This window comes from Sinocyclocheilus rhinocerous, unplaced genomic scaffold, assembly GCF_001515625.1.
Source record: "Sinocyclocheilus rhinocerous isolate Xijiao unplaced genomic scaffold, SAMN03320098_v1.1 scaffold1473, whole genome shotgun sequence".
NCBI lineage: Eukaryota > Metazoa > Chordata > Actinopteri > Cypriniformes > Cyprinidae > Sinocyclocheilus > Sinocyclocheilus rhinocerous.
The window spans coordinates 431,982-457,079 of NW_015638582.1; the positions used below are offsets into that span (position 1 = coordinate 431,982).

The window sequence follows — 25,098 nt, forward strand, 5'->3', positions numbered from 1 at the left end:
TATTATCCAGTGTTTGATCTTCATTTAGACCCGGTGAGGTTAAACGAAGCTGACAGCTTTTGTTTATGTTTTTTTTTTTTCATTGTTAAATACAAACTACAGTTGCTATATTTTTGTTTTGTTCTTTCTAATAATTATTCGGCATTTTGCTCAACAAAATCTATGCGTCAGTGGCCCTGTGCCAAAATAAATGACGAAATTGCTGTGGTTGACATCGCTGTATTGTGAAGCCAACATCCAGAACTTTTATTCCTTTTCGAGTATAGTGACTCCTGTTTTTACTTTGTGATTTTATGCGTTTTCCATTCTAACTCTTACAAATTTGGTTTTAAAAATAGGGTTTCACAGCAATGCCATAGAGGAACCATTTTGGGTTTTCCAAAGAACCTTTCAGTGCAGTTTTTTAGTGTGGAGAACGTTTTAAATGGTGTAATTAATCCTTTTCCACTATAAAATGGAAATGGAAAGTCAACGAAAAGTTTCCATAGATGTTAAAGAACCAATAATGCAAATAAAGAATCTTTCTTTTTTTTACAGTGTATTTGTTTGAACACTTTTTCATGCTCTGTACTTGTGTGTGTGTCTGTTTAGGCCGGTCTATCTTATCGTCTCAATGTCGTCCAGCTGCAGTAGCCTATCAGTGATGTGCTGTGCCGCCCACCTGCCCCTGGCTGTGCCGCTAAGCCCTTTCTGGAGTCCTGATGGACAACCCTGTGATAAGAGCAGCAACATGATCTCTGTGTTTGCTTTTGATGTGACCCACAACAAAGAGGTGGACAGATTCTTGTGCTTTACAGGGCAAGAGAAATGAAACAGCCACAGCCTATTGTGCACAATGACATAGTTAAGTTCATTGAGTTTTTCTCTTTATTGACCTTGGCTCAGATTATATGCTCATAGTTCTTTCCCATAAACCCCTTAAAATGTTTGGTAATTAATTGCAGTATGGTATTTGTACTCTACGCATGCAGTTGTGTGAGCATTCTTAAATCTGTATTACATAGTTCCATAAACTCTATTTAACACCTTTACATTTTACGGTGCTTGTTCCAAGTATTTCCACCTAAATGGGGACAAATTGAATAAATGGTTGTCCTTCATATGAAGAGTTTTTTCCTCCGCTAACAGCTGGGGAGGTATAGTCAGCATTTGTTCAGAGATTTCTCTGTTGGCAGCAGTGCCTCGGCTGAAAGCAGGATTCTGTCATGAATGAGAATATTAGACAGATAGGGACCCCGGGGGTGTATAATTTCGCTAGCTCTTGCCTGGGGTTATTAAATATTAGCCTGAGGTGCTGAAGGGCGTTGCTGACAGGGGCTATCATCAGCTCTCCCTATCATCAGGATTTTGCACTTCTTCCAAACGCTTGCACTCCTGAGACTTAGTAGATGATGCCCTCTTCTGTCCTTACATAATGTAGTGATTAAATTAACTGAAATTAGTTTCAGATACTTTGAGAAAATCAGGATATATATTTATATATTTATAATTAAGAATTCATGATCAGTATCATACTGATTATTGGTCAAAATTAAATTCTTTATTATTATTATTATTATTATTCAGTATCTATATTGGATATTCAATTGTGCATGTTTATTTCCCCTATTTAAATTACTTTTGCCTTCATCTAACACTACTACAGTTAATACACTTAATAATTAATACACTGTTAGTGTTAAATGTAATCCAAAACAAATCTCAAAATTATTATTCTTAATAATGTAGCCTACAGTATGTTGTACAATGCTGTGATGATTTAAAACAAATAATTTTAGTTTTAATGTTTATTAATTTAGATAAAATATATAACTTTTTTAATATATACATTGTTTCAATGTATGAAATATTTTTAATAATAATAAAAATGTATATTAATACACCTATATATGTACCCCCATTTATAAGATCAGATATTTATGAACAATATGTGATGTGAAGTATGCAGCTGGACAGTGTCATCCAATGTTAAATGTAAAAACAAATCTCAAAATTATTATTCTTAATACTGTAGCCTACAGTATGTTGTACAATGCTGTGATGATTTAAAACAAATAATTTTAGTTTTAATGTTTATTAATTTAGATAAAATATATAACTTTTTAATATATACATTGTTTCAATGTATGAAATATTTTTAATAATAATAAAAATGTATATTAATACACCTATATATGTACCCCCATTTATAAGATCAGATATTTATGAACAATATGTGATGTGAAGTATGCAGCTGGACAGTGTCATCCAATTTTAGACCAACTTTGCTTTATTAGTTTTGTAGACTGCATTTTTATAACTGACCACAAGGTGACGAGAGAGTGCAAGGAGTGTCTTCCAAGAATACTGTACATTAGGACAGTGGTAATAAACAGCCTTGATTTACTGATATATCTAATGATCTGGTTTCATTGAAGAATGTTCTAATAAAGAATTTGCTGTAAATCTGAGACGTAACTCACATATCCTTGCCTTGACTCAGCAAGTTCTTCCTCCACAACAGTTGTCTCTCAACTGTTGCCTTACAGTGATGCTGATTCATATCTGTAATTAGGTGATATTGACAAACTTGGCAAATGCCACATCTGACTGTAATACAATTTATTAAAATTAGATGCTTAACGACAGCCAATACAATTATGGTTGGTTATTATGAAAAGAGATCATTTCATTGTTTCAGTAGAAATGTAGCCTACTGGATTGACAGATTGAGAAGGAGAAAAAAGTAATCATTTTCTTTTCAAACACATTGCTTTTCACAGTAACTGTGTAAGGTTGCTGCAAGAGGTGAATATTCATAACCCTCTTCCTGCATATTCATTAGACAGAGATGCTGCTCTGACTGCAGTACTGTCAGTTCTACCAGTGTGACGCTGCATTGTGGGCAATTCCTCAGAGTCTCACAGGTTCCCTGTGTCCTAGTTACTGGAGCATGTTTTGTTATCACATTATGTGCATTGTAACATACCATATTTTCAAAGAATAATACTCTCAATATGAGTAGTGAGTCATTGTATCGGATTGTTTTTGTGCCATAATGTGCACTGTTATTTATATACCTTAAAGACTTGATTTTTTTTTTCTTATAATACTGTATAATTCAAAGGTACCTTGGTGTGTATTACAGTTTATCTGTCCTGCCAGCTGTTATGATCAGACAGGCCTTTCGTCATTCAGCAGGGTCACAGATGGGCGATCAGCATGGGGTCAGTAAGAAGACAAAGACCATACCATTTAACTTGCACAGGAACAAGTGTGTTAAAGTTGATCTAGCTGTCTAATAAACCTGGAATTATGTATTATGAAAACTGTTGGCTCTTTGACAAATTGCTTTTGTTCCTCCTCTTTTCTAAGTCGCTTAACCGTATGCATAACTGTAAATGTAAACAGGATTTGAGACATTTCATGTTTAGATTACATTCTGTTATATTGCATCATATCTTCTGTATCATCAGCAGAATGAATGTAAAATCTCTCATCGGTGTCTCCTGACAAATATTAATAAATGAAGTATGATTAAATTTGTCATAAATAGGCTATTTACAGAGCAAATGTTAATGTTGACTGCTTTAATCCAGATTTAAGCGTGACAGAGCAGCTTGATGAATTTGGGTTTCCTTTTATAATCTCATGGAAACTTAAAGGAGTACTCATGTAACCTCCGTTTCTGCCAAGACAGATTAATTTGCTTTTAGTAAATTGTTCCAAACATCAAAAACATGTGCGAAGAGTTAGGAAAAAATGTCATTTATTTTATATGGTTTTAATAATATATATTTTTAAATGTCTAGGAAACCCTCTTGGACAAATATTATTAATAATAGCCTAACAGTTTATCTCAATTTATTCTCATTACATTTATCTTGGTTAATCACTGGTTATTGTTTTCTTTTTCAACTATTTCAGTGCTAAGTAGGTTAAATGGAAGAGCTGAGGAGAGAATTGTGCCTTGTCTGGGAATAGCAGCACTATACTTGGCTCATGCGGTCTAAAAATTCAACCTTCTGAAGTGATAATGTGAACGCAGGCGTTTGCTTCTGTTGGTGCTTTAGTCTGTCATTCGTCTTCTGTAGCCCTGAGGTTGGCTAATTACGCAGACACGTTGGGATAATCCCGGTTAGCAGAAGCTGATGTCAGATGTTTGGCTCACCATAAATCTCCTCTAGTTGAGGTAGGCAATGCAGGAGGACTGGCTTGCAGTCACTACTACAGAAGGAGTGGAGGGAGTGTCTGGCTACTCTGGAATTTCCTTTCTGATGGGTTGTCAGTCCACCTGCTAACCTGCCTGTTTTACTAACCAAATGGAGCTGCCCTTGTGATCTGATACATTCAATCTCCATCGCGACGCCTCCGCGCTCGCAGGGCCGTAACATTACATTTTTGTCGGCGCGCTCTGCGATATGGGGACCGTGCTCTCTATAGCCCCTATAGCAACTAAGGGGACCATTCTGAAAGATGGAGGAGACGAAGCCAACGGGAAAACAGAGAAAAGCCTTAAAAAGCAGTCAGTGGTCGTGTCCACGCTCACATTTAAGCGGCTAGTGACTGCATCAGGTAAGAAAAAAAGTGCCAAGAAAGTAAGTCCGAATCCTCTTCCTCTGCCAGCGAGCAGCGATCAGGTCGAGCATCTGAATCAGGAGAACTCCAGGAAATCGCAACAGTCCGAGAAGAAAACGAAAAATGGACCTCTCGCGGTACCCATCCCCACGGTACCTCCCCAACTGGACCAGGATCAGGACCAGTTCACTCCAGCGGCGAAGCAACTGGTGTCGGTTCAGAAGCAGCCCAGCAGCCGGTCGCTCGTGATCGTCCAGGCTTCCACCGGGGAACTGCTCCGTTGTCTGGGCGAATTCCTCTGCAAACGATGCTGCAAAGTCAGGGAACTCACCCCAAACGAGGTTGTCCTCTGGTTCCGAAACGTGGACAGAACTCTGCTGTTGCAGGGCTGGCAGGACCACGGGTTCATCACGCCTGCCAACCTCGTGTTCGTCTATCTGCTCGTTAGGGAAACTGTAAGCCAGGATGTTGACAATCCACGTGAACTCCAAGGGACCTTTCTGACCTGCCTCTATCTAGCGTATTCCTATATAGGGAACGAGATCTCGTACCCTCTCAAGCCCTTCATGGTCGACACCAATAAGGACGTGTTCTGGGAACGTTCGTTAGATGTCATCGATAAACTGAGCGGCAAAATGCTGCAGATTAACATAGATCCGCACTTTTTCACAGAGGTTTTCCAGGACTTAAAAAACGAAGGAGATTATAAGAAGGGTGGAAGCGAACTGAATCGCTGAGTGTGATCATGTGATCAGAATCTGAGCAGAGATCCATTACTTCTGATTTATTGGACGTAATTGTAATCAGCTCTGCCTGAGTGATTGTTATGTTGCACCTTGAACCGATTTATCAATTTAGTATTTATGACACTGTTGTGTTGGATTTGTTTTAACAGTATTAAGTAGCCCCGGTGAAGTGATTTGTAATAGCCAACATGGCTTCATCGGTGTAGCTGCTGTGTTATGCATGTCGTGGGCCTATAGATTTACATCTGTTGCTGTGATTCACAGTCATTCATAAAAAAGGGAAGGCACAACGTTTATTCTATATAATTGTCAGCCTCATCTGTCATTTGGGTTACTATCCTCCTGAGACCTAAAGAAAAGTTGTATATTTGAGGTCTAATGTTGCATTAGAATCGTTTTACATAATTTAAGTGTTTGGTGTAGCCTATAACAAACATAGCCTAATATCCGTTTAGTTCTAAAAATATATACCATTTATGTTATAGCCTATTGCATTGGCCACATTATTATTAAAAATTCTGGAAGTTGCTATATCAAGGATTAAAAGGTAGTCCTATTAGTATGGACAAATGACTGCATGGGTCTCAGGAGGATGATGCTCCATTTGAAGAGATGTGAATGGAACTATCCAAGGTGCTGACCTGTTTGTGCTCATTTACTCTATTGACAGACGCCTGTCTCCAGCCATTCTGGATTTGAAACTTGAAAATGTTTTCTCTTCACTGAGATGTTCTATGTGCCAATTCATGGGTGATCTTACTGTTTTGATTCACACTGGTTTGAGGAAAATGGGATGATCATGCTTGGAGTTTATTTTATACTTTGACATGATTTTTCAGTGTTCTTGCTTGAATGAAATAAAACCCAGTCTGACTGGTTTTCTTGATCGATAACGCACAAGCTCATTAATGCACTGACCACGTGCCATTTGACGACATATTTTAAGATTACATAGCATCCATAACTTAAGCTGATCTTTGGGACAAGCCATCTATGCATTATCTCTACAGTGTACAATAAAACTCCAAATCTCTTACATTTGTAGTCACTTGTTCTTACTTTTTCGTTTGACTAACAAGCTACATTTTTTCTCTCTGTTTATTCTACGGGTTTGTATATTTATTTTGCCCTTATATTCGTTGCCCTTTGATTCCTAATGATCGTTTTTGAAAAAGGAAGGAAACTAATATTAATTATGAATCTACAGTTCATTTACAGATGGATCAATCTTGTTTACGACTTTACTCCAAGGCTGCGTCTTTGTTGTGGGTTTTTCATCATCAACCAGTCCCGTTCACCTGCAAGCAAGGATGAGCGAGTCTCGTAGAGCTGTGAATAAAACACTCGACATGAATGATCTTCGAGTTCATTGGCCGGAATTTGCTGCAGTCTGTGAGATGGGTTTCTCTGGGTCAGCGGAAGACATGTGAACTGGGGCTTCATCTCTCTAGTCTGTCGCTATAGTAACCGCAGGTTCGCTCATTCACAGCACTGCGGAACCTCACGCGCTTTGTCTTCAAGCAGCGCGTGGCCACGTGCACACAAGAAATATACGTCAAGGAGGCTATTTTGTGTCATGTAGTTTTTAAGTAGGAAATTAGCTCGCAATCAACACGTCCCAGTTTTGGAACTATTTTTAAAGCTTCTATTTTTAAATCTATCTATCTATCTATCTATCTATCTATCTATCTATCTATCTATCTATCTATCTGTCTGTCTGTCTGTCTCTGTCTGTCTAGCTATCTATACTTTAAAAATAGATTTTTTTGAAGTTTTAAATATCATCACTGGAGTACTTTTTACAAGAAATTGCTATTTCGGACTTTTTACTTTAAAATTTCGTTTAAATTCATTGCATTATACTTGCCAATTCTTAAATATTTATGATTTGTTTTTTTCAGTGTATCTAAAAATACTTTGAAAACTACTTACTATTACACTCAGAAATTGTAGCCTATATTTCACAAATAATTACAACAACAAAAAAACAGCATGTGACATTGAATTAAACATAACATTTTGAAGTAGAAAGACTGAAATTGTATTTTCCTTCTTGAAATTGTTCCAGAGTTTCTTAATTAAAGTTGAATTCAAAAAGGAATTACCCATTCAGTTCTAAATGGTGGACAACTGATTCATAATATTTAAAAACAATATCACTGACACTAATATGTTCTGTCTGTTGAATGGCTGTGCCTTATTAGTTGCACCTATGAAGACTGCAGAATCCTCAGTAAACAAGTGATTTCCCCAGAGACCCTAACCAAAGTGCCAAGCACAGGTTTAGTTCTTTTTTAGTACTTGTTAAAATGGTTTCTTAATCTGTAAGGAGGCTTTCTTCAGTAGCTACCGTCTGCTTGACCTTATGACACTGTGCCCTGGCTATATATACTGTATATAAGAGGTCTTATCTAAGTCTTTCCACTAATTGATCCCAGATTAGTAGAAATAGGTTATATCACATTGGAAATCAAAGTGTCAGTAGTAATACTCTTTTGGCAGGTCATTGAATAAACACCTTATATGAGCCATGTCAAGACAAGCCAGCACTCCTTTCCAAACAAATAACTTATTTATCTAAATTTTATACTTTTTAAATGAAGAATATACGTCTTTTGTTCTAAGGAATAGTTCAGCCAAAAATTTGTGTCAGAATTTACTTACCCTCTTATTTATTTATTTACTAAACCAATATTATTTTTTTCTATATGGAACAAAAAAGAAGAAATTTTGAAGAATGTTCATGCTGCTCTTTATCATCCAGTGAAAGCATACAGCGACCAGGGGCTCCAAATAGAATAAAGTGCCATAAAACAGTCCCGTATGATTCATGCAGGCTTGGAATGACATGAAGGTTAATAAATTATGACAGAAATCCATAAAATGGCTCGTTTGAGATACAGCATAGTTTAAAAAAATCTTTCTAAATGTAAAAGATAGCAGAGTCCACAACACAACTGTAACAATAACGGCATGGAGGAACAATATTGTTGGAATCGCTTTTAATTTTTTTTTTCTAGCTGATGAACGATAAAAACAGACAGCCAATCAGAATTCACCCTCAAGCATTTAAAGCGACAGACGACAGAACTGCAGCGCATGCTTATAAAAATCAGAATGTTATCATTCCCTGGTGTGGATGCTAATATAGTTCATTATTGTTACAGTTACCTTTATTTAAATTTATCGCTCATGTTGTAAACGTCCCAATGACATTAATAATATAGAATGTTTCAAACTGGATATTTTTTGCCTACATTTTTTAAGCATTCAGTATGAAATAATTAGCCACAGAAGTGATTACACTTTTTTTTCAGTTTCTTTGGGGAGAGCAAGATGGAGGATGTTGACTATATATATAGAGTGGGAGTGGGCGTTCAGTGACTGACTTGAATGGATGATACATTCAGTGCCACCCACTGGCTGGGAGTTAGTCACTGGCTCACACAGACAGATTCAAAGCAGTACTCATTAAGGATTCTCTAGGGGCTACCAGCCAACACTCCTCTCCTGTCACAGAGGGTTGTGTTTACCAGAAACAGTTATTTCAGCAGCCTTTTAGGGGCTAATAACCATTAACAATCATGAATTAGATTGATTGCTCTTCAGCTTCCTTTAATGATAGCATTTATCCTTGACCCAACAATATAAGAAACTAAAGCATTTGGCCTTTTTAAGTGCTTTAAAACATTACCAGTTAGTTTATAAGGAAGGAATAAAGTAAAAAGTATTTTATCATGTTTGATTTTATACGCTTGTTTAGGGCAGGAGAGATTGGAAATGTTTTCCTCCCACCTGTGTGTTATGCAAAAGCCGCTGCACTGGACTTAGCACAGATAATGTTCAGATTAACTCTTGTACATTCACCTACTCAATGACACCCTAGAACTCAGGAGAGCTTAATATAAGAGTGATTTATCTTAGTGAGCACTGAGGAAACCAGGAGACCTAAGGAGGGTAGACCTTATATATATAGATTTTATAATATAATATAATATAAGATATAGCTCTTTGTTGTTATCGTTTACGTTTTCACTTTCCCTACTTAGCGCAAATAAAAAGGTCACTATTTTTAAGTAATAATAATAACAACAAGAATTGTACATTTACTCTACTGTATTTGGGTGTAACTATTTCTGTAGGATTACTTGTAAACAGATAAATTGTTTTAAACATTATAGGTCATAGAAAGTTAAAACCATATTAAAGACATTTTCTATGTAGTACTTTTATATTTTTGACAAATGCACAGATGTGTATTGATTATTTTGGAGAAGAAAATAATTATGTAATTTCAATATAGGGGAGGCCAGGGCTGGTTGTCACAACAAAGTGTTTCATAATTGTTTTGCTCTTTAAATGTAGAATAAAAGCTTAAAATAGTTAGGCAGGTCCTTTTGTGACAACTTGCCCCATATAGGGTAAGTACTGTTGGAGCATATTATGTTAAATGGGCTGTGTCTTTCCTCCTGGGCAATAATGGAGGAAAAGTTCAAAAGTTCAAAACCAAGTGTTTAAGATGTGTCTACACAAAAACGGACTTTCAAAAATAAAGCGAGCACAAGAAATATTTAAAAGTGTGACGATTAAGTAAAACATAGAGGCTCCTTGATTTTTTTGTTATTTATCTCATATACAAATATTGTTTTGACTGAACGAAAGCACCAAGTCTGTGCAGGCACTTTCTCTAAGTTGGAGTCTGTTGGCCAGACTAGAGCTGGATTTAAAATAGGTCCAGTGTGTCAGTGCAAACAAATCCTGCCATAAATGGCGGACCCCAGTAGAGCTGCGATTTACATGCAGATCACACTGATGGGATTTATGGGTCTCCTCACAATACACAGCAATGCTGAGAATTCCTCGTGACTCCTCCTCTATGACATCAAATAAGCTACCAGCCAATTAAACAAGAAAGCCATTTTCCACAAAGTAGGAAATGCATTTCCATTTGGATCTTAGTCTTGATACGTTACAGGAAAAGGTCTGGATTTGATTTCCCCTGTTTGTACCTTTTAGTTTTTTGATATATGAAGCTAAAATGATGTCCTATGGCACGGTCTCTCTCATAGTTGATGTTATGGTCGAATATAGATACATGGCGCCCTCTTGTGTCCAGATTGTGTAATTCTAAAACGAAGAGTGCGCTCACGCACAGACGCCGCGTTTTTCTATTTCGAGGGAGAAGAGACACTTTCCGCTTTTTTTATGCGATATTTTCCTTCCCCTATATTTTATTGATCCGCTTTCTTTTTCTCTTTTTACAATGCCTATGAGGACATTTAGTTTAATATAGGCTATGTATTGTTTAACTGTATACTATATACTTGTAAAACCCCCACACGTTTACTTAATAGTATAAAATATTTTTTTTTATGAATTGTATTTTTATTACTAAAATTTACATTATTAATGATAAACATTATGGACTTTTTATGGAATACATTAGCCTATATATACACACACACACACACACACATTATAGAATAATAAAAAAAAGAATAAATTAAAATTACTTTATAAACCACCCAAGCAGGTTGTGTTATTACTTTGGCTACAGAAACACACAAAGAACAAATATAACAGGTCATAATTTTTACATTGATAATTTTAATGTACCGTCACAAGCAAAATACATTATAACTAAATAATCAGTTGAGTGAAAACAAGGCAAGGACACAGACTGGTGATCAGTCTTTGCGTGCTTAAGTGGACCATACGAAAAAAAAATCTTTAGGGTTTATTATGACATACGCTTCTTAAAATGTAGCCATATGCCCAATAAGTCAATGTCGACGTTAAATAAATAATGAAATATCAAAGCGCTTTACATAAGTGTTAACTATGCTCGATTACAAGTAGCGAACATATTTGAAGAGTTCAGATGCAAAAGCCTCTAAGTGCTATCTTAAATATTCTTCTAAAATGAGCATTTTTTCTCAGGCTCCTATGTTCAGTTATTTCACTTTAATGGCAATGAAAATAACATATTCATTGCTATTAAAGAGAAATTACTGAACCTACACATGAGAGCCTGAGAAAAATGATCATTTTAGAAGAACATTTCAGATGGCACTTAGAGGCTTTTGCATCTGAACTCTTCATTTTTGCTTCTTACCATTTGTTCTCATACCATGTAGAATTTCTCCAACATTGCGTTAATTTTCTCTTGACTTCTGCAGACTACGAAGAACCAGCTGACTTTAATGACGAATTAACCAGTGACGAAGTGATAGTGTTATTTTCCATAAGATGGCGCTAAATTGCTTTCTTATCTTAAAGTGATCAACATTAACAATCCACCAAATGTTATTCCCAAATTATCCTTTCAATCGAATAAAGGCCTTTTCACTTTTTTTTTCTTATCTGGGGTATGATTGGAATATTAGTCTACAATGTTGAAATCAGTTGCGCTTTTGAATAGGCCCTATTAGCCTTATGTCAGCGCGCACTCCTGAGGCAAATGAAAAAAAATCAGTTATAGTGACTACTGATATTATTCAGGTTATTTAAACTGTTGATATTGTTAACGCAACTTATATGTGACGCAGACATGGCACCGAAGGGTCCTGGCGGTTGCAGGTTGTGGCTGTGATAGAGGGTCGGAGGAGATCCAGGCCAGTATGAGAACCCCGACGGACCAGCACCTGGAGCAACCAGACTGAGTTTGGAAATGCCTGAAAACTGGAGGGGAGCGAAGTTGCTCTGGAATTTGTAAATAGCTTGTTCGGTTGAGGAGGGCTGGCACACTTGCGCCAAGCCGTTAAAGTCAAATTTGTACGCGTATCGCTTTCCGTGCACCTTGGTCATGATGTTTTTGTCGTAGTAATAGCGCAGAGCTCGGCTCAGTTTGTCATAGTTCATGTTCGGTTTACTCTTGCGTTCCCCCCACCGTCTGGCCACCTCGTCTGGGTCTATCAGTTTAAACTCTCCATTGGTGCCCTCCCAGGCGATGCAGGTCATATTGGCGCTGTCTGACAGCAGCTCCAGAAGAAATTGCCATAGCTGGATTTGTCCACTTCCTAAAATGCAAGTAAAGTAGGCTTACAGAAATGTAGGGAAAACAAACAGACAGACCTTTTGTAATCAGTATTCTTTGTAAAGAGTGAGAGTAAAGGGCATTCTTCAAAAGCTGAACAAAATCAGTCTTTTTACAAAAAAAAAGTTTTATTGTAGAGTTCTTGAGATGGTTATATATACGGTTCTTTGGAGATTAAAAACGTTTTTTTTATGTTTCATTATAGGTTATTTGGTGTATTGGCTTCTTGGTTCTAAAAAATAAAGGTTCTTTGGTATCTATAAAGAACCGTTCTCTGTTGCGTAAAAAGGTTTTTTAGAACTAAAAATTGCTCTTTAAAGAAATATTCACTGAAACCTTCTTTTGGGAACACATAATTTTAGAACTTTTATTTTTAATAGATTTTTTTTTTTAATTAAAAGAAAAAATTTAGGCCTCGTCATAAATATAAAATGAAATAAAATCATATAAGCAGTCAAACCCCTTTGAATAATAATAATAATAATAACAATAATAATAATACATTTTATTTAAGACGCCTTTCAGATCACCCAAGGTCACCGTACATCAAGAGCAATCAACAATAAACAATGTCAATGAATCATAAAAAGAGAAGCCATAACAAAAGTTGCAACAATACAATAAGAGAAAGAAAAAAAAACAATGCACACAATAGCATTTTTTTTTTTTTTGCACGAAAGTGAGAGCATTTGCCTGTCAACAATTCATCGCAACACTCACCTTTTTGCACTCCTGTGTTGATGGGGGTCCAAGAAGAGCTTTTGCTTTCCTTCAAAAGATTTTCTGTAGGGTCTGAAAGAAAGCGTTTGAAAATACGTCTGACATTTAGAATTTAGCTGTGATTTTATTGTAAATGCCTTCTGAAATATTGGAGTAATAAAACGCAACAGATGCATTAAACATATTTCCCCGTCTGTGTATTTGTAATTTGTAATTTTAAACAAAACACGTAATGTCACTCATCAATAATCATCATTAACAAATCGCAGCAAAAGAGGTTAAATATTATGAGTATTGTCGTGTTGCTGCTCGATGTATTTGCCCAGACTTCAGCGCTGAGGTCAGGAAACGCGTCCAGGAAAAAGGATATCCGATTTCCGACAAAAGAGGACATGCGTTCCAGATGGAGAAGTCAGAGACACCGGCGATGGTGCGCAGCATTGCACCCGCGGACCCCTAGCATCGCCCTTTTCTTTTCAGTCATTTCAGCAATATTTCTCATTTTACACACAAAAAGATTGTGTACCTGAGAGATACATGTTAAACATAAGGCTTCCTCCGCAGTTCTGTCGCATTGTGGTGGCGGTGGAGGACGTGAAAGGGTAGGCTTTCATTGGCGCCAAGATTTTTATTAAACTTTATCTCAAAACTGTGATCTGGAATAAATGCGAGACAGATTGAAGTTTCCAGGCAACTGTCACAAGCCCCATCTCTGAGACAATATTCAGACAGCAATTTCCTTCGGTGCATTGGTTTAATTAAAAGAGCAATTTACCTCTGTCATCCCTCCCCGTCTCCACAATAAAAAGGAACCGATAGAAATTCGGCCTTATCAATCCACCATCAAGGTTTAATAAAGTTTCTGCGTTAAGATCAGAGTTTCTATGGAGAATTGAAGTGTTTGACATGGAAACCGGTTCAGATCCTTTTTCTTTTCCGCCCTTTTACCTCTTTGCAAACAGAAAGGCCTGTTCCATGTTGGTTGAGAATATTTACCTTTTAACCATGCCTCAGTGCATAATGGTAAACAAGAACATTTTATCCCAAACTTATGCTGCTTTAATGAGCAATAGATGGTATGGTAAACCCATCTGTTACATAATGCATGTATGTAGGCTACTAGCTGAGATTTTTTATTTTTATTTTAATATAGCACATAATATTCTAACTTTCTAAATTCGCGTAATATTATACCTTTCTAAACTGGGCATAATAGACAATAACAATGGTCTTTTATCATAATGATAACACATTTTTATTATACAAGTCCTTGAATTTCATGTATATTTCATGTAGGTTATACCTTTTTTACAAAACCAAATCTTACCAAATAACCGAACAATGATAAATGTAGATAGATTTAGATTCTGTTGTACATATTTTACACTGTGATTTTTGAGTTTTAAACTGTTAAAACAACAACAACAACAATAACAGAACAGATTGGGCTCACCCTATATTTGACAATAATTCATACGACATTCCACTCGTGAACTAACCGAAAAGGAAGATAAATGTTTTATGATGTTTTTTTTTTTTCTTGTGCCAAGTAAACATGCTAATGGTGACTGTTTGTACAGGGGTGTGTATTTATTGTTTAAAACTGACAATAAAGGTAAATATTTGGTAATAAAGGGTAAAGAAGTCTTATGATCGTGAAATAGGTCAGGTAGGTACTGTATGTGCAGTCTACTTATTGTGTTTATTTAACCTGTAAATTGCACAATGATTGATTGCATCAGCTTAAACTGTCAGAGTAGCATCATTATCGACATGAACAAACATGAATATCATCTGTAATAATTTTACTCATCTTCTGTGCATCGTTCTGACGCGCTCTGTCGTGTTGTCTCTGGCGTCCCAGACTTGCTTTAGCTGCCTGAGTCATTAAATAGATCGCAGGCAACTTAAAACAAGCCCCGGATGCAAGGCGATTCTTCAGTTTGTCCACGCGACATGGGTTACTTCATGCTGGTGCGCGTTCCTAAATGCAACAATTAGAGAATTAAGGGAAAATAAACTAGAAAATACAAATTGTAAAGAGAATAGTTGAAGGCTGGTATATATCTGAAGATTTAATTGTGTTTTTAATATCAGGTTATAGCTGTAAAGGACTTGCATGATTACACACTGTAAAAGCGAATTGTTCATTTAAGGAGATATTGCTACCTGAATCCACAGGTTTTCTTGTTTATTTATTTTTTCCCTGAATGTTTTTTCCCTGAGAATTTTATTTGCGTTTTGAATCCAATCGTTTGAGCTAAAATGAGAAAAAAATGATATAGGGCGGTGGTGGGGATAACAATGAATTTAATAGTAAATTCCACCATAAATTGATGCTCAAAATATAAAATGTACATGTTTGAATTATTGACTTACAAATTTCCCCAGTAGGGGGGTAAATTGTACACTGTAAAATAAAATCCGTAAAATTTACGGTAAAAAACCGTAAAAAATACGGTAGCAACGTTTTAGGTTTTACGGTTTTAACTTAAATTTACAGTTAAATACCGTAATTTCATTAACTGATATAATGTTACTAGACCAACCTATTGAAGTACTGAAATCTGTTTTGTACCTTTGTAATACACTGATAACCACCAAATGCAGGTGGTGATGAGACTGTCATTTTTTACAGTGTACCAGCAGCACCCTTTATATTTGTTCGGTATTAATTTCAGTGTAGAGTTCGGTAGAAGCAACGTTAAACAACGTTAATCTGAAGCAGGCAAACACTAGAAAATTAGTTATATCTAAGCTTAAGATACATTGTGTTATAGAGATTCATCAACAAACTGTGTTACCTGTGTCTCCTTCTCTTGTTTATGTAACCTTTTAGTCAGGTTGGTTTAATTCTAAAAATACACGATTTTTATTTAAATATTTTACATGAATATAACTAATCAACTTATGTTATAGCCTACATTTAAGTAGCATATTTAGGTTAGTTATTAAAATGTTTTACTGTGTAGTTTAAAAGGTTTGATTTGTGATTCATAGCTTTATAACCTGACTGCTATTTCCTAAACTAACCCACACTATAGTTCCGGTCTGTGTCCTGGTTTGCTCCCTCAATAAGTTGACTTACCCCGTCCTGTTATCTCAGACTGCAGCCTGTCTCAGATCCAGCTGCTTTCAGCACTCTTGTCTGTCTTATAATCATTGCACTAAGAACGAGTGGCACACTTTTAATCAGCTCGTATGATATGTGTATTTGATAAAGGTGTGTGCAGTTGAACATTTATTGGGAGATCCTGGACTGGGTGTGGGATCGGGTGTTCAAACAGCAACTGCTCCGTCCACATCTGATCCTGTGAGTGGGTGTGTGCAGCCAAGTACGGCTAGAGTCCTGAACGGTTACAATGCAAACAAATATGAGGCGGAATCAGACCCGGATCCCAGGGTTACGAACCATTTGATTGGACGAACAAGAACCCGTACTTCCGTTAGCCCATCATTGTTACAAATATTCGTCCATTGCATTAGATCTAGGCTGTTTTTTAACAGTGGAAAAAAATAAAATAAAATAGTAATAATCAAGAAAGAATATGTGCGACATGTGTTTAATCCACTAAGGTCAGGACCTCGGACAGCTCCAGACAAACCCAAACGGGTGAGACTCCCTCCCCCTCATGCATTTATAGTATACTGACTATAAATTCATTTTAATATATAATTATATATAATATATATGATAATTACATATAAATAAATTCATTTATAGTCATTTCCCCCTTCATTTTCCATACTTATTGGCTGTATCATATGTTCTGTCTATAAATATACATAATATTCGTTTTTTTCTTGCTTTATCGACATCAACCCTGAACGTGGCTCGAGAACCAAGAAAGTGACTTTCAAGACTGGCAGTATTAATATGTTTCTGTAAAATTTATGCTATCTTTAAAAATAAATGTTTTTAAACTCAGAGTTGTTTTCAATTTCCTTTTCCACAGGTGTTATGTAGAATAAAGTATGATATTTTAAATAATTTAGTGACAAATTCAATCTAAGTACAGTGCATTACAGTATTCCCCTCTATAAATACAATGCATTGCTGTAGAGAAAACAGATTAACGCAGCAAAAATACATGATACTACAGCAGGATATTGTTTTTGGTGATAACAGCACATTTTGTTTACAGTGGTAGTCCTACAAAAATACAGTCAGTATATTTTATATAAATATATATATAGCCTACTGTGTGTGTGTATGTATGTATGTACCTGTGTGTATGTGTTTATATATATATACATACATACATACATACATACATACACATACATACATACAGACATACATACACATACATACATACAGATATACATACACAATACAAATAATTTTCATAAATATGTAATAATTCATTTTAAATAAATAATTGCTAAAATATGTCATTTAATTTTAAATACATAAATATTTAGATTTGTTATTAGCAGCACTTTCTATATATCTTATTTATATATGAAAAATTAAAATTTTATATATATATATTTTTATATATAAAGAAAAATAATATACATTTTATATAAATTTATATGTGAATGTAGCTGAAATCCTCAAAAGCAGGTCCACGAAGAACAAATAATGAGGCATTAACATAAAGATACTCATACTCTTGTTTATTATAGATATAACAGTCTCATATCCATCATATAGGTGGTGTAGGACATCGAGCAAGAGTTTTTGTTGTTCAGCTGGCATAAAACATCCTAATTGTTAAATATAATGAAGTGGCTTATTCCTCCATCAATCTAGTCCGACTATTTTAGAAAAAAAACATTCTTAAAATGTCTGCATAATTACATTTACCTAGAAATGTAGGAGGCCAGCTCTAATTACATATAACTTAAAAAAGCATCAGATCTGCTTGTTTTACATCAAGAATTACCACTTAGCAGATCCATGAATTGAGCAGAGATGTATATGGAAGCAAGGAATTGCCACAAGCACTCTTTTACTATAGTTTATATAATGCCTTTATTGCCTATAGTATTGACATGGCATGACATGGTGTACACAGTGGTGTTGGGTTTTAATGCTGAATTCTGCGCATAGACTGGATCTGATTGGTGTGTGCCTGGGTGCCGTACTCGTTGTAGCATCTGTACTCTCCTTGGTGTCTGTCCCTCTCAAAGATGTACTGATATCCACGGTAACCGGGAAACTGATAGCCTACCCAGCTGCCAGAGAAAAGGGTAAATCTCATTTATTGCACCGCACACAAATAAGACTGTGCAGGGAGCTGCTGCATTAGTGATGCATTATTTGTCACAAAGAAATGGACATCCACAAAGGACAACACTCTGTATAATATAAGTTTTAAAGACAATTTTATATATATATATATATGTATATATACAGTATACACCCTCAGAAAAAAGGTACAAAAGTTGTCATAGGGGCAGTACCCTTTCAAAAGGTACACGTTGGTACCTTATTTACCCCTAAAGGGTGCATATGAGTACCTTGAAGGAGCATAATAATACCTAAAGTGTACATATTTGTACCTTTTGAAACAATACCATCTTTGTGAGAGTGTAAAATCACAAAGTAATGTAATGTTTGTTACAAATACATTTTTTGATTGCATGTATTGTAGATATGCATTTTTACTGAAAATCTAATATATTACGTATATATAAATATACTATATAAAACATATAAAAAGTAAAATATATAAAATAAGTGTATAATATATATCTAAAAAATGTGTATACATTTTTTTCTGGCTTTAGTAACAAACATTCAAAAAATGCTGAATAATTAAATATAGTTATTCAATATTTAGTTATTTATCCTAGTTTATTAATGGCAGATGATGTTAAAAAGCTGGTGAGGTGACTTACGCTCCAGAGTTGACTTTGATTGAGGGAACTTCCTTGCTGCACCAACCCATAGCTTGAAGGGAGGGATAATCCTCACACATCTCAAATTTACGTCCCATGAAGTCTTCACACTCATAGTGGGTAATCTTACTGTCACTGTGGTTCTGTCGGGGAGAGGGTGAGTATGGGAAATGAGATCACGGAGGTGATGACTTTGAGGATATTTGTTATGAAGTAAACCTAATGTGCCGAAATTGCAGAGATGATGAAAGAGGTGCTGGAGTAAGTCTTCACAGATTTGACATAATGTTGTTGTGCCCCCCAGGATAAACTTACAGCACATTTAATAGGTCTGAAAGAGAGCATGTGCTCTGTTCTGTAACTGCTGTTGCCACTCCAGGCCTGGTAACAGGGATAGTCTCCTTTCTCCAGGATAAACTGCTGGCCCTGGAACTCGGGATACTCGTACCCCACCCAGCTGAGAGAGACAGAATGTCATAGTCAACGCAAACCAGGAAACAACAGCGTTTTACATGGCAGTGATCTCTACTGATCAGGACACAAAAGCAAAGCAAACACAATGGTGTGGACTGAATGGAGCGGCTCTGTGTTCCTTTATCAGCTCATCTGTCATCACCACAGCAGGCAGCTGCCAGCCACATGGACTATCGCCGCTATCTCTCTGTTGTTGCTCCAGTTTATATAAATATAACTAAAAACAGCATTGAATCTATAGTTACAGTTGGAAATATTGTTTATGACTATTATGTGGTTTTGTGGGGCACTGCTATCAAGTAAAGAGATACAAATAGTCATTGTAATTCTAATATAGGCATATTTTAAGTAATAAAAAAACAATAATAATGTAATTATATAATTGTAATTATTATTATTATTATTATAGATTAATCGAATAATTTTAAAATACATATAAAATTATATTTTTCCTCTTATGCTCACCCAGGTCAAAAGTACAGTAAAACATTAATATTATGAAATATTATTACATTAATAAAAATTGTTTTAGTTTAATATATTTTAAAATGTCATTTATTCCTGTGATGGCAAAGCTGAATTTTCAGCAGCCATTATTCCAGTTTTCAGTGTCACGTGATCCTTCAGATCCTTCTGATTTTACATTGTTTTTCCTTATTATCAATTTTAAAAATACTTGTGCTGCTTACTATTTTTGTTTACATTGTTTCAAGATACTTTGATGAACAGAAAGTTCAAAAGAATAGCATTTACTTGAAGTAGAAATCATTTGTAACATTATAAATGTCTTTACTGACACTTTTGATTAATTTAATGCATTAAAAAACAGACATGTATATATATTTTATATCTATGCACATATTACTTCTAATTTTACAAAACTCTCACTCATTTCGATCAATAAAGATATATCTCTAATATTAAACATGACAATCATATATCCTCTCTGCTTCACATTTTGCACATTAAAACATCCAGAGGCTACACTTACGGGCCGTTCTCCACCTTAATGGAGCGAATCTTTCTGAAGTCTCTGTCCAGAATGTTCTGGCACTCAAATCTGAATTCACAGCTCTTGCCCTGGAAGTATTCCTCCTCGAACACGGTCATCCTAAACTTCCCCCTCTGCTCCAACTGCTCCTGCGGATTCATGGCTGCTGTCGATCACCGCACTCTCTATCAGGGAAATGAGGAGAGGAGAGGGGCATAACCAAGACCACAGCGTGAATTCATGCACCCATGTGAGAAATTCCTGGGTAGATCAAGTGAAAATCGATTACTGGATTGAGTGTTGACAGTATGTGTTTCCTGCTGACATGATCTTTTTTGGTCAGTATGATCACATTTGCTCTGTCTGTGCTCTTTAGCATTGTACAGGAATCTGATGTTTCACTTTGAGGGCTAAGACAGAGGCATACTCACGTACTGAGGTGGGACAGATCCAGTATAATCAATGTGGTGGCCAAGCCCTTGTCCAGTGTTTTTATAGGACAGGGCCCCTCATTTAGTGCAGAATGCGCATCAGGCCTGCACACTCAGCAGCAGCCAACAGAAAAACCGCATTAGCCTTCACTATTGTGGAGCCATGTGCAGCCTATTGTGGAGGTCTTAGACCCACTGACTCATCAAAACTCCACTATCTGCCCCCATGCCAGACCCTTGGCTATTTACAATGGCTATGCTTTGACATGAGACTTTAATCGGATAGAGTAAATAAAAGCAGAATTGCTGAAGATTAGACTGAGCCCTGCATGGTCACTCTCTGCCTGCTTGTGGATGCTCTCTCTGGGCAGAACTGGCTGCTGTTGGCCAATAGGAGGATTTCTCTCACACTTTAATGATATTAGAATACATTTCACAAACAATTTGATCCACAATATATTTAGGCAACGCAGAACTTAACTATTTTCTTTGAATATGCAAGACTTCCGATTCATGTATAGCCGCGGTTATAAATGAATCGGAAGTCTTGCATATTCTCTATAGAGTAATACTTCATAACAAAGTGCAGTAAACCTACAATAGTAAAACCTATTGCACTAGAAACCAATGTGTTAATGATAATGATAATGAATTAAAATAATATACCAGTTTGCAATACCAAGCAGCATAAAATGCTGTTTTTGTTTGGCTAAAATAGCTGGAAGCGATTGCTTGACTCACACATTCGAGTTACAAATGGCCGCACTCGCACTTACATTAAAAAAGGGCCTAAGGTGAAGTAGGCCTATAATTCACTTTGCTAAATACACCTCAGATAATAATATACATATATATTTTTTTATCTGTAATAACTGCAGCTGTTCAGAAACATATATAGGACTACGGCATACAGTTGTTTTATGTCTTTGTACAATAAAGGCTAAAACAACTTTAAATAATAGGTACATCATTAAAAATAATTGAGATGTTTGAAATTTGATCAGCATAGGCAGATTTATCATATCAAGCCCGTGTTGTTTCATTTAGAGCATGATCATGTTAATAAAAAGTAGGCCATTTTAATTTATTTTAAACATTAGAACTAGTCCAGTGGTCAGCCTGGTTGATGACATCTGGTGGTGTAAAACTTTACTGCATGACCAGTATAGCTGAGTTTCAGTAGCCTACATTTTAACATTTTTAGGACCTTTATGACCACTGCATTATTTTGTATTATTCATAGAACTAAATTTATTACAATGATGTTGGAAACACAACCCTATGAAACATTCTGATAAGCCAAGGCATGAATATGTGTGCATGCACATGTGATTATTCATTCTCACCTGTTAGGTGTTGTTTGCGTAAGAACAGGTGCTGTAGGGATGCAAGACACACAGCTGGTGTCCTGTTATCCTGATTTTACTTATCTGAGAGAAACAATGTATGTATAATTAAGTTGCATCCATAACTTAATTTTTATAAGAGCACAGAGTAATTGCAACATAGTTGTACTCAAAAGTCAGTAAACTTTTTTTAAAGGAAGGTATATTTAAATTCATCAATGATGCATTAAATTCAAAACTGATATAAGATTCAGAAAAATCTGTAAAAAGGAATGATTTCTGTGACACTGAAGACTGGAGTAGTGATGCTGAAAATTCAGCTTTTCCAAAACATACATACATACATACATACATAGAGAGAGAGAGAGAGATTTTAAAGATGCAATAATTTACAATATTACTGTTTTGATATACTTTGTCAAATAAATGCAGCTTTTGTGAGCATGAGACTTCATTCAAAAACATAAAAAAATTATGAGGATACATCAGTGTTCAATGTACACATTCCAAAACAGTGTAACTGTCAGTGATTTGACATGCAAATCAGTCCTTTGCAAATCAGAAAGTGTAACACTTCCGTCTCATTCCAAAAGTAAACTGTGTCATTGTACCCTCATAGTGGCATATCTGTCTATTTGAACAAAATAAAAAGTTTCGTTTATAAATAGGCCTATATAAAAATGGAAAAATTGAAGTTTAAATACTAATTGAACTGTAAAATATCCACATTTCATATAGATGTGAAGATAAACATATTTAGTATTTTTATTTTTAGTTTATTGTTGTTGCGTGTTGTCAGTATCATCAAACCATGTAGGTGTGAATATTGTTTTTCCTGACAGCCATTCATTTACTTTGCAGGTGTGATGGTGAGGTGAAATAGTTAGTGCTGGGTGACGTTTTCTTTAGGGTGCCATGGAAACTAATCCTTCTCAGGGCAAATGTGAACAGCTCCAGACAGCTAGTGCAGGTGACATCTGCTCAGATAATGTCCTTTATGTTTGAGCACGAGCCGAGCGCTTCTGCAGAACATGGCCACGACAGACAGAGACAGACATTTCTATCTACTGCCAAAGGCAAGAAAAAAAGATCATTTGCTTTTTCAACAGTAACTCTTTTAACTGCCACATAGCCAACAGGCAACGCCTGCCCAGCAGGTAGCTGTTTGCTAAGCACTTCATGGAATAATACTGCAAGATATGCTTCATTCAGACATAATATAACTGTCACAACATAAGCAGAACTATAAATGCATCAAATGTAAATAAATAAATAAATAATAATAATAAACTTATAAAGTATCTGTTTCCACTTAAAAACGAATTGGTCAGTTTCTAAAATTTTCTTAAGATTTTGTTTCTGTTTTATTCAAATAATGTATAATTTTTTATGCATTTTTCTGAATAATGCCCATTGAATAACCTTATAGAGATTAAATATGCTATTGCCTGTTGACTCAAAGAAACACTCTGACAAGGATAGAAATATTTAGTAAGGATATTTACACACTCATAAACAATGGGGCTTTTTAAATGATCTGACTAGAAAATACTTTTGTATTTCAGTTTCAATGGCAACATTTTATTGGAAATATACTGATTATTACATTTATATTGTTCTTAAAACACAAATACAATTAAGATGATAATATAAAGGTTTATTTCACAATCTGTTGACTTTACAGTATTACAAGTGCTACTGGTTTAAAAATAAATAAATAAATAAATGAGCTTTTAACATGTTTCCTTTTGTCTAAATGCCAAATAAATAAATAGGCTATGAAAATAAGACATGACATTTGTAGCCTATCCTTTGTCTACATATGTCACAGCCTAAGCATTCTTTATAGTTAGTCAGCATATTATTGGCGTTGTATTACTTGTTGTAGAATGGTAAAGCCTCGGTGAAGAGTGTGACAACAGTGAAATGTCAGTCGATGTGTCCGGCTGCTGTGGTGTTTTACTGACGCGTGTCTGCATCTGCGTAACGCGAGCCGAACGAACAAAACCTTTTCATCTGCAGGTATTGTGCGTGTGGCTCAACGTGAGACAAGTACAGAAAACACACAAAACATCCATCCTGGACGTCCATTCATTCATTAGGTTTCTGATGATGACTTGTCTTCTCTCCTTGAAGACACAACCATAAGACCAACAGATCATGTGTGCAGTGTTTTTCCCAAGTAATAACTTTCTTCAACAATACAAACATCATATAATAATCAGTAGTCCGTGTAAATGAAAATATGAATAGGCCTACTAGTACATTCAAATGATTAATTATAAGGCTACATTTAGGTAGCCTACTAAAGTGTAAACAAAACTTGAGAAAAAAAATAAAAAATAAACATCTTACCGTGTCATTCAGCGAATCAGTGGCGTTTTAATAGTACCGCTAATGCACACTGACCTGGGGCCTTTGGCTTTTCATAGCAGTGTCGGTGTATTTAGTGTGCACGCGGGTAAATGCATTGATCTGCTCTCCGTCTTCAGCGCGCGGAACTCTGTCCTGGACACCTGTCACACGGCACTTTCCTCTCATCCAATATTGACACAGGGAGTCAAATGGGAGGGCCAGAGTAGATTACTTCTATTATGTCAATCATATCGCTCTGTGCAAACCGACCTCGCGTTTCGTCGAGATAAAAATCGGGGAGACATCTGGAGCGCATGAGGTCAGTGCGCGAGATCATACAAAGGTGACCCCTTAAGCCTGCGCTCTCCTGAAGGTGAACGATTCATAAATATAATCGGAGCATTAAATGGTAGCCTATAAATATAAAATTTTGCTAATAGCTTGCTCAGCTCATGTTATTTTTATGTATTTCTTTATTTGAACGATTCATCGGAGCATTAAATGGTAGCCTATAAATATAAAATTTTGCTAATAGCTTGCTCAGCTCACTCAGCTCATGTGTATTTCTTTATTTTTGCTCTTCGTACGACAA

At 35.8% G+C, this 25,098-nt stretch overlaps 3 protein-coding genes across 4 annotated transcripts; 1 reads left to right on the forward strand and 2 right to left on the reverse strand.

The window, feature by feature from the left end:
* Nucleotides 1-3,917: 3,917 nt before the first annotated feature.
* LOC107749900 (cyclin-dependent kinase 5 activator 1-like) lies at nucleotides 3,918-6,320 on the forward strand. Its single transcript, XM_016565124.1, has one exon. It carries the CDS (start codon nucleotides 4,401-4,403, stop codon nucleotides 5,292-5,294), a length of 894 nt encoding a protein of 297 aa, XP_016420610.1. The 5' UTR covers nucleotides 3,918-4,400; the 3' UTR covers nucleotides 5,295-6,320.
* A 5,066-nt stretch (nucleotides 6,321-11,386) lies between these two features.
* fev (FEV transcription factor, ETS family member) lies at nucleotides 11,387-14,258 on the reverse strand. Its single transcript, XM_016565126.1, has 3 exons — nucleotides 13,586-14,258; nucleotides 13,060-13,131; nucleotides 11,387-12,322 (listed from the first exon to the last, which is right to left on the reverse strand). Exons 1-3 carry the CDS (start codon nucleotides 13,671-13,673, stop codon nucleotides 11,775-11,777), a joined length of 708 nt encoding a protein of 235 aa, XP_016420612.1. The 5' UTR covers nucleotides 13,674-14,258; the 3' UTR covers nucleotides 11,387-11,774.
* Nucleotides 14,259-18,021: 3,763 nt separating this feature from the next.
* Nucleotides 18,022-20,897, reverse strand: cryba2b (crystallin, beta A2b). 2 transcript variants are annotated; one of them, XM_016565127.1, is made up of 5 exons: nucleotides 20,806-20,897; nucleotides 20,375-20,559; nucleotides 19,225-19,366; nucleotides 18,910-19,052; nucleotides 18,022-18,243 (listed from the first exon to the last, which is right to left on the reverse strand). In XM_016565127.1, the coding sequence occupies exons 2-5, from the start codon at nucleotides 20,533-20,535 to the stop codon at nucleotides 18,096-18,098; spliced, it is 594 nt and encodes a 197-aa protein (XP_016420613.1). In that variant the 5' UTR covers nucleotides 20,536-20,559; nucleotides 20,806-20,897; the 3' UTR covers nucleotides 18,022-18,095. The 2 variants fall into 2 exon arrangements, with proteins under 2 accessions (XP_016420613.1, XP_016420614.1); XM_016565128.1 differs by having other exon boundaries at nucleotides 20,810-20,890.
* Nucleotides 20,898-25,098: the final 4,201 nt, after the last annotated feature.

Coding starts and splice junctions, on each gene's coding strand:
- LOC107749900 (XM_016565124.1), top strand. CDS start 4,401: ATGGGGACCGTGCTCTCTATAGCCCCTATAGCAACTAAGGGGACCATT.
- fev (XM_016565126.1), bottom strand. CDS start 13,673: ATGAAAGCCTACCCTTTCACGTCCTCCACCGCCACCACAATGCGACAG. Junction 13,132..13,585: donor GTTTAACATGTATCTCTCAG/GTACACAATCTT, acceptor GCTTTCTTTCAG/ACCCTACAGAAAATCTTTTG. Junction 12,323..13,059: donor CAACACAGGAGTGCAAAAAG/GTGAGTGTTGCG, acceptor CTTGCATTTTAG/GAAGTGGACAAATCCAGCTA.
- cryba2b (XM_016565127.1), bottom strand. CDS start 20,535: ATGAATCCGCAGGAGCAGTTGGAGCAGAGGGGGAAGTTTAGGATGACC. Junction 19,367..20,374: donor ATTAAGGTGGAGAACGGCCC/GTAAGTGTAGCC, acceptor TGTCTCTCTCAG/CTGGGTGGGGTACGAGTATC. Junction 19,053..19,224: donor TCAGACCTATTAAATGTGCT/GTAAGTTTATCC, acceptor TCTCCCCGACAG/AACCACAGTGACAGTAAGAT.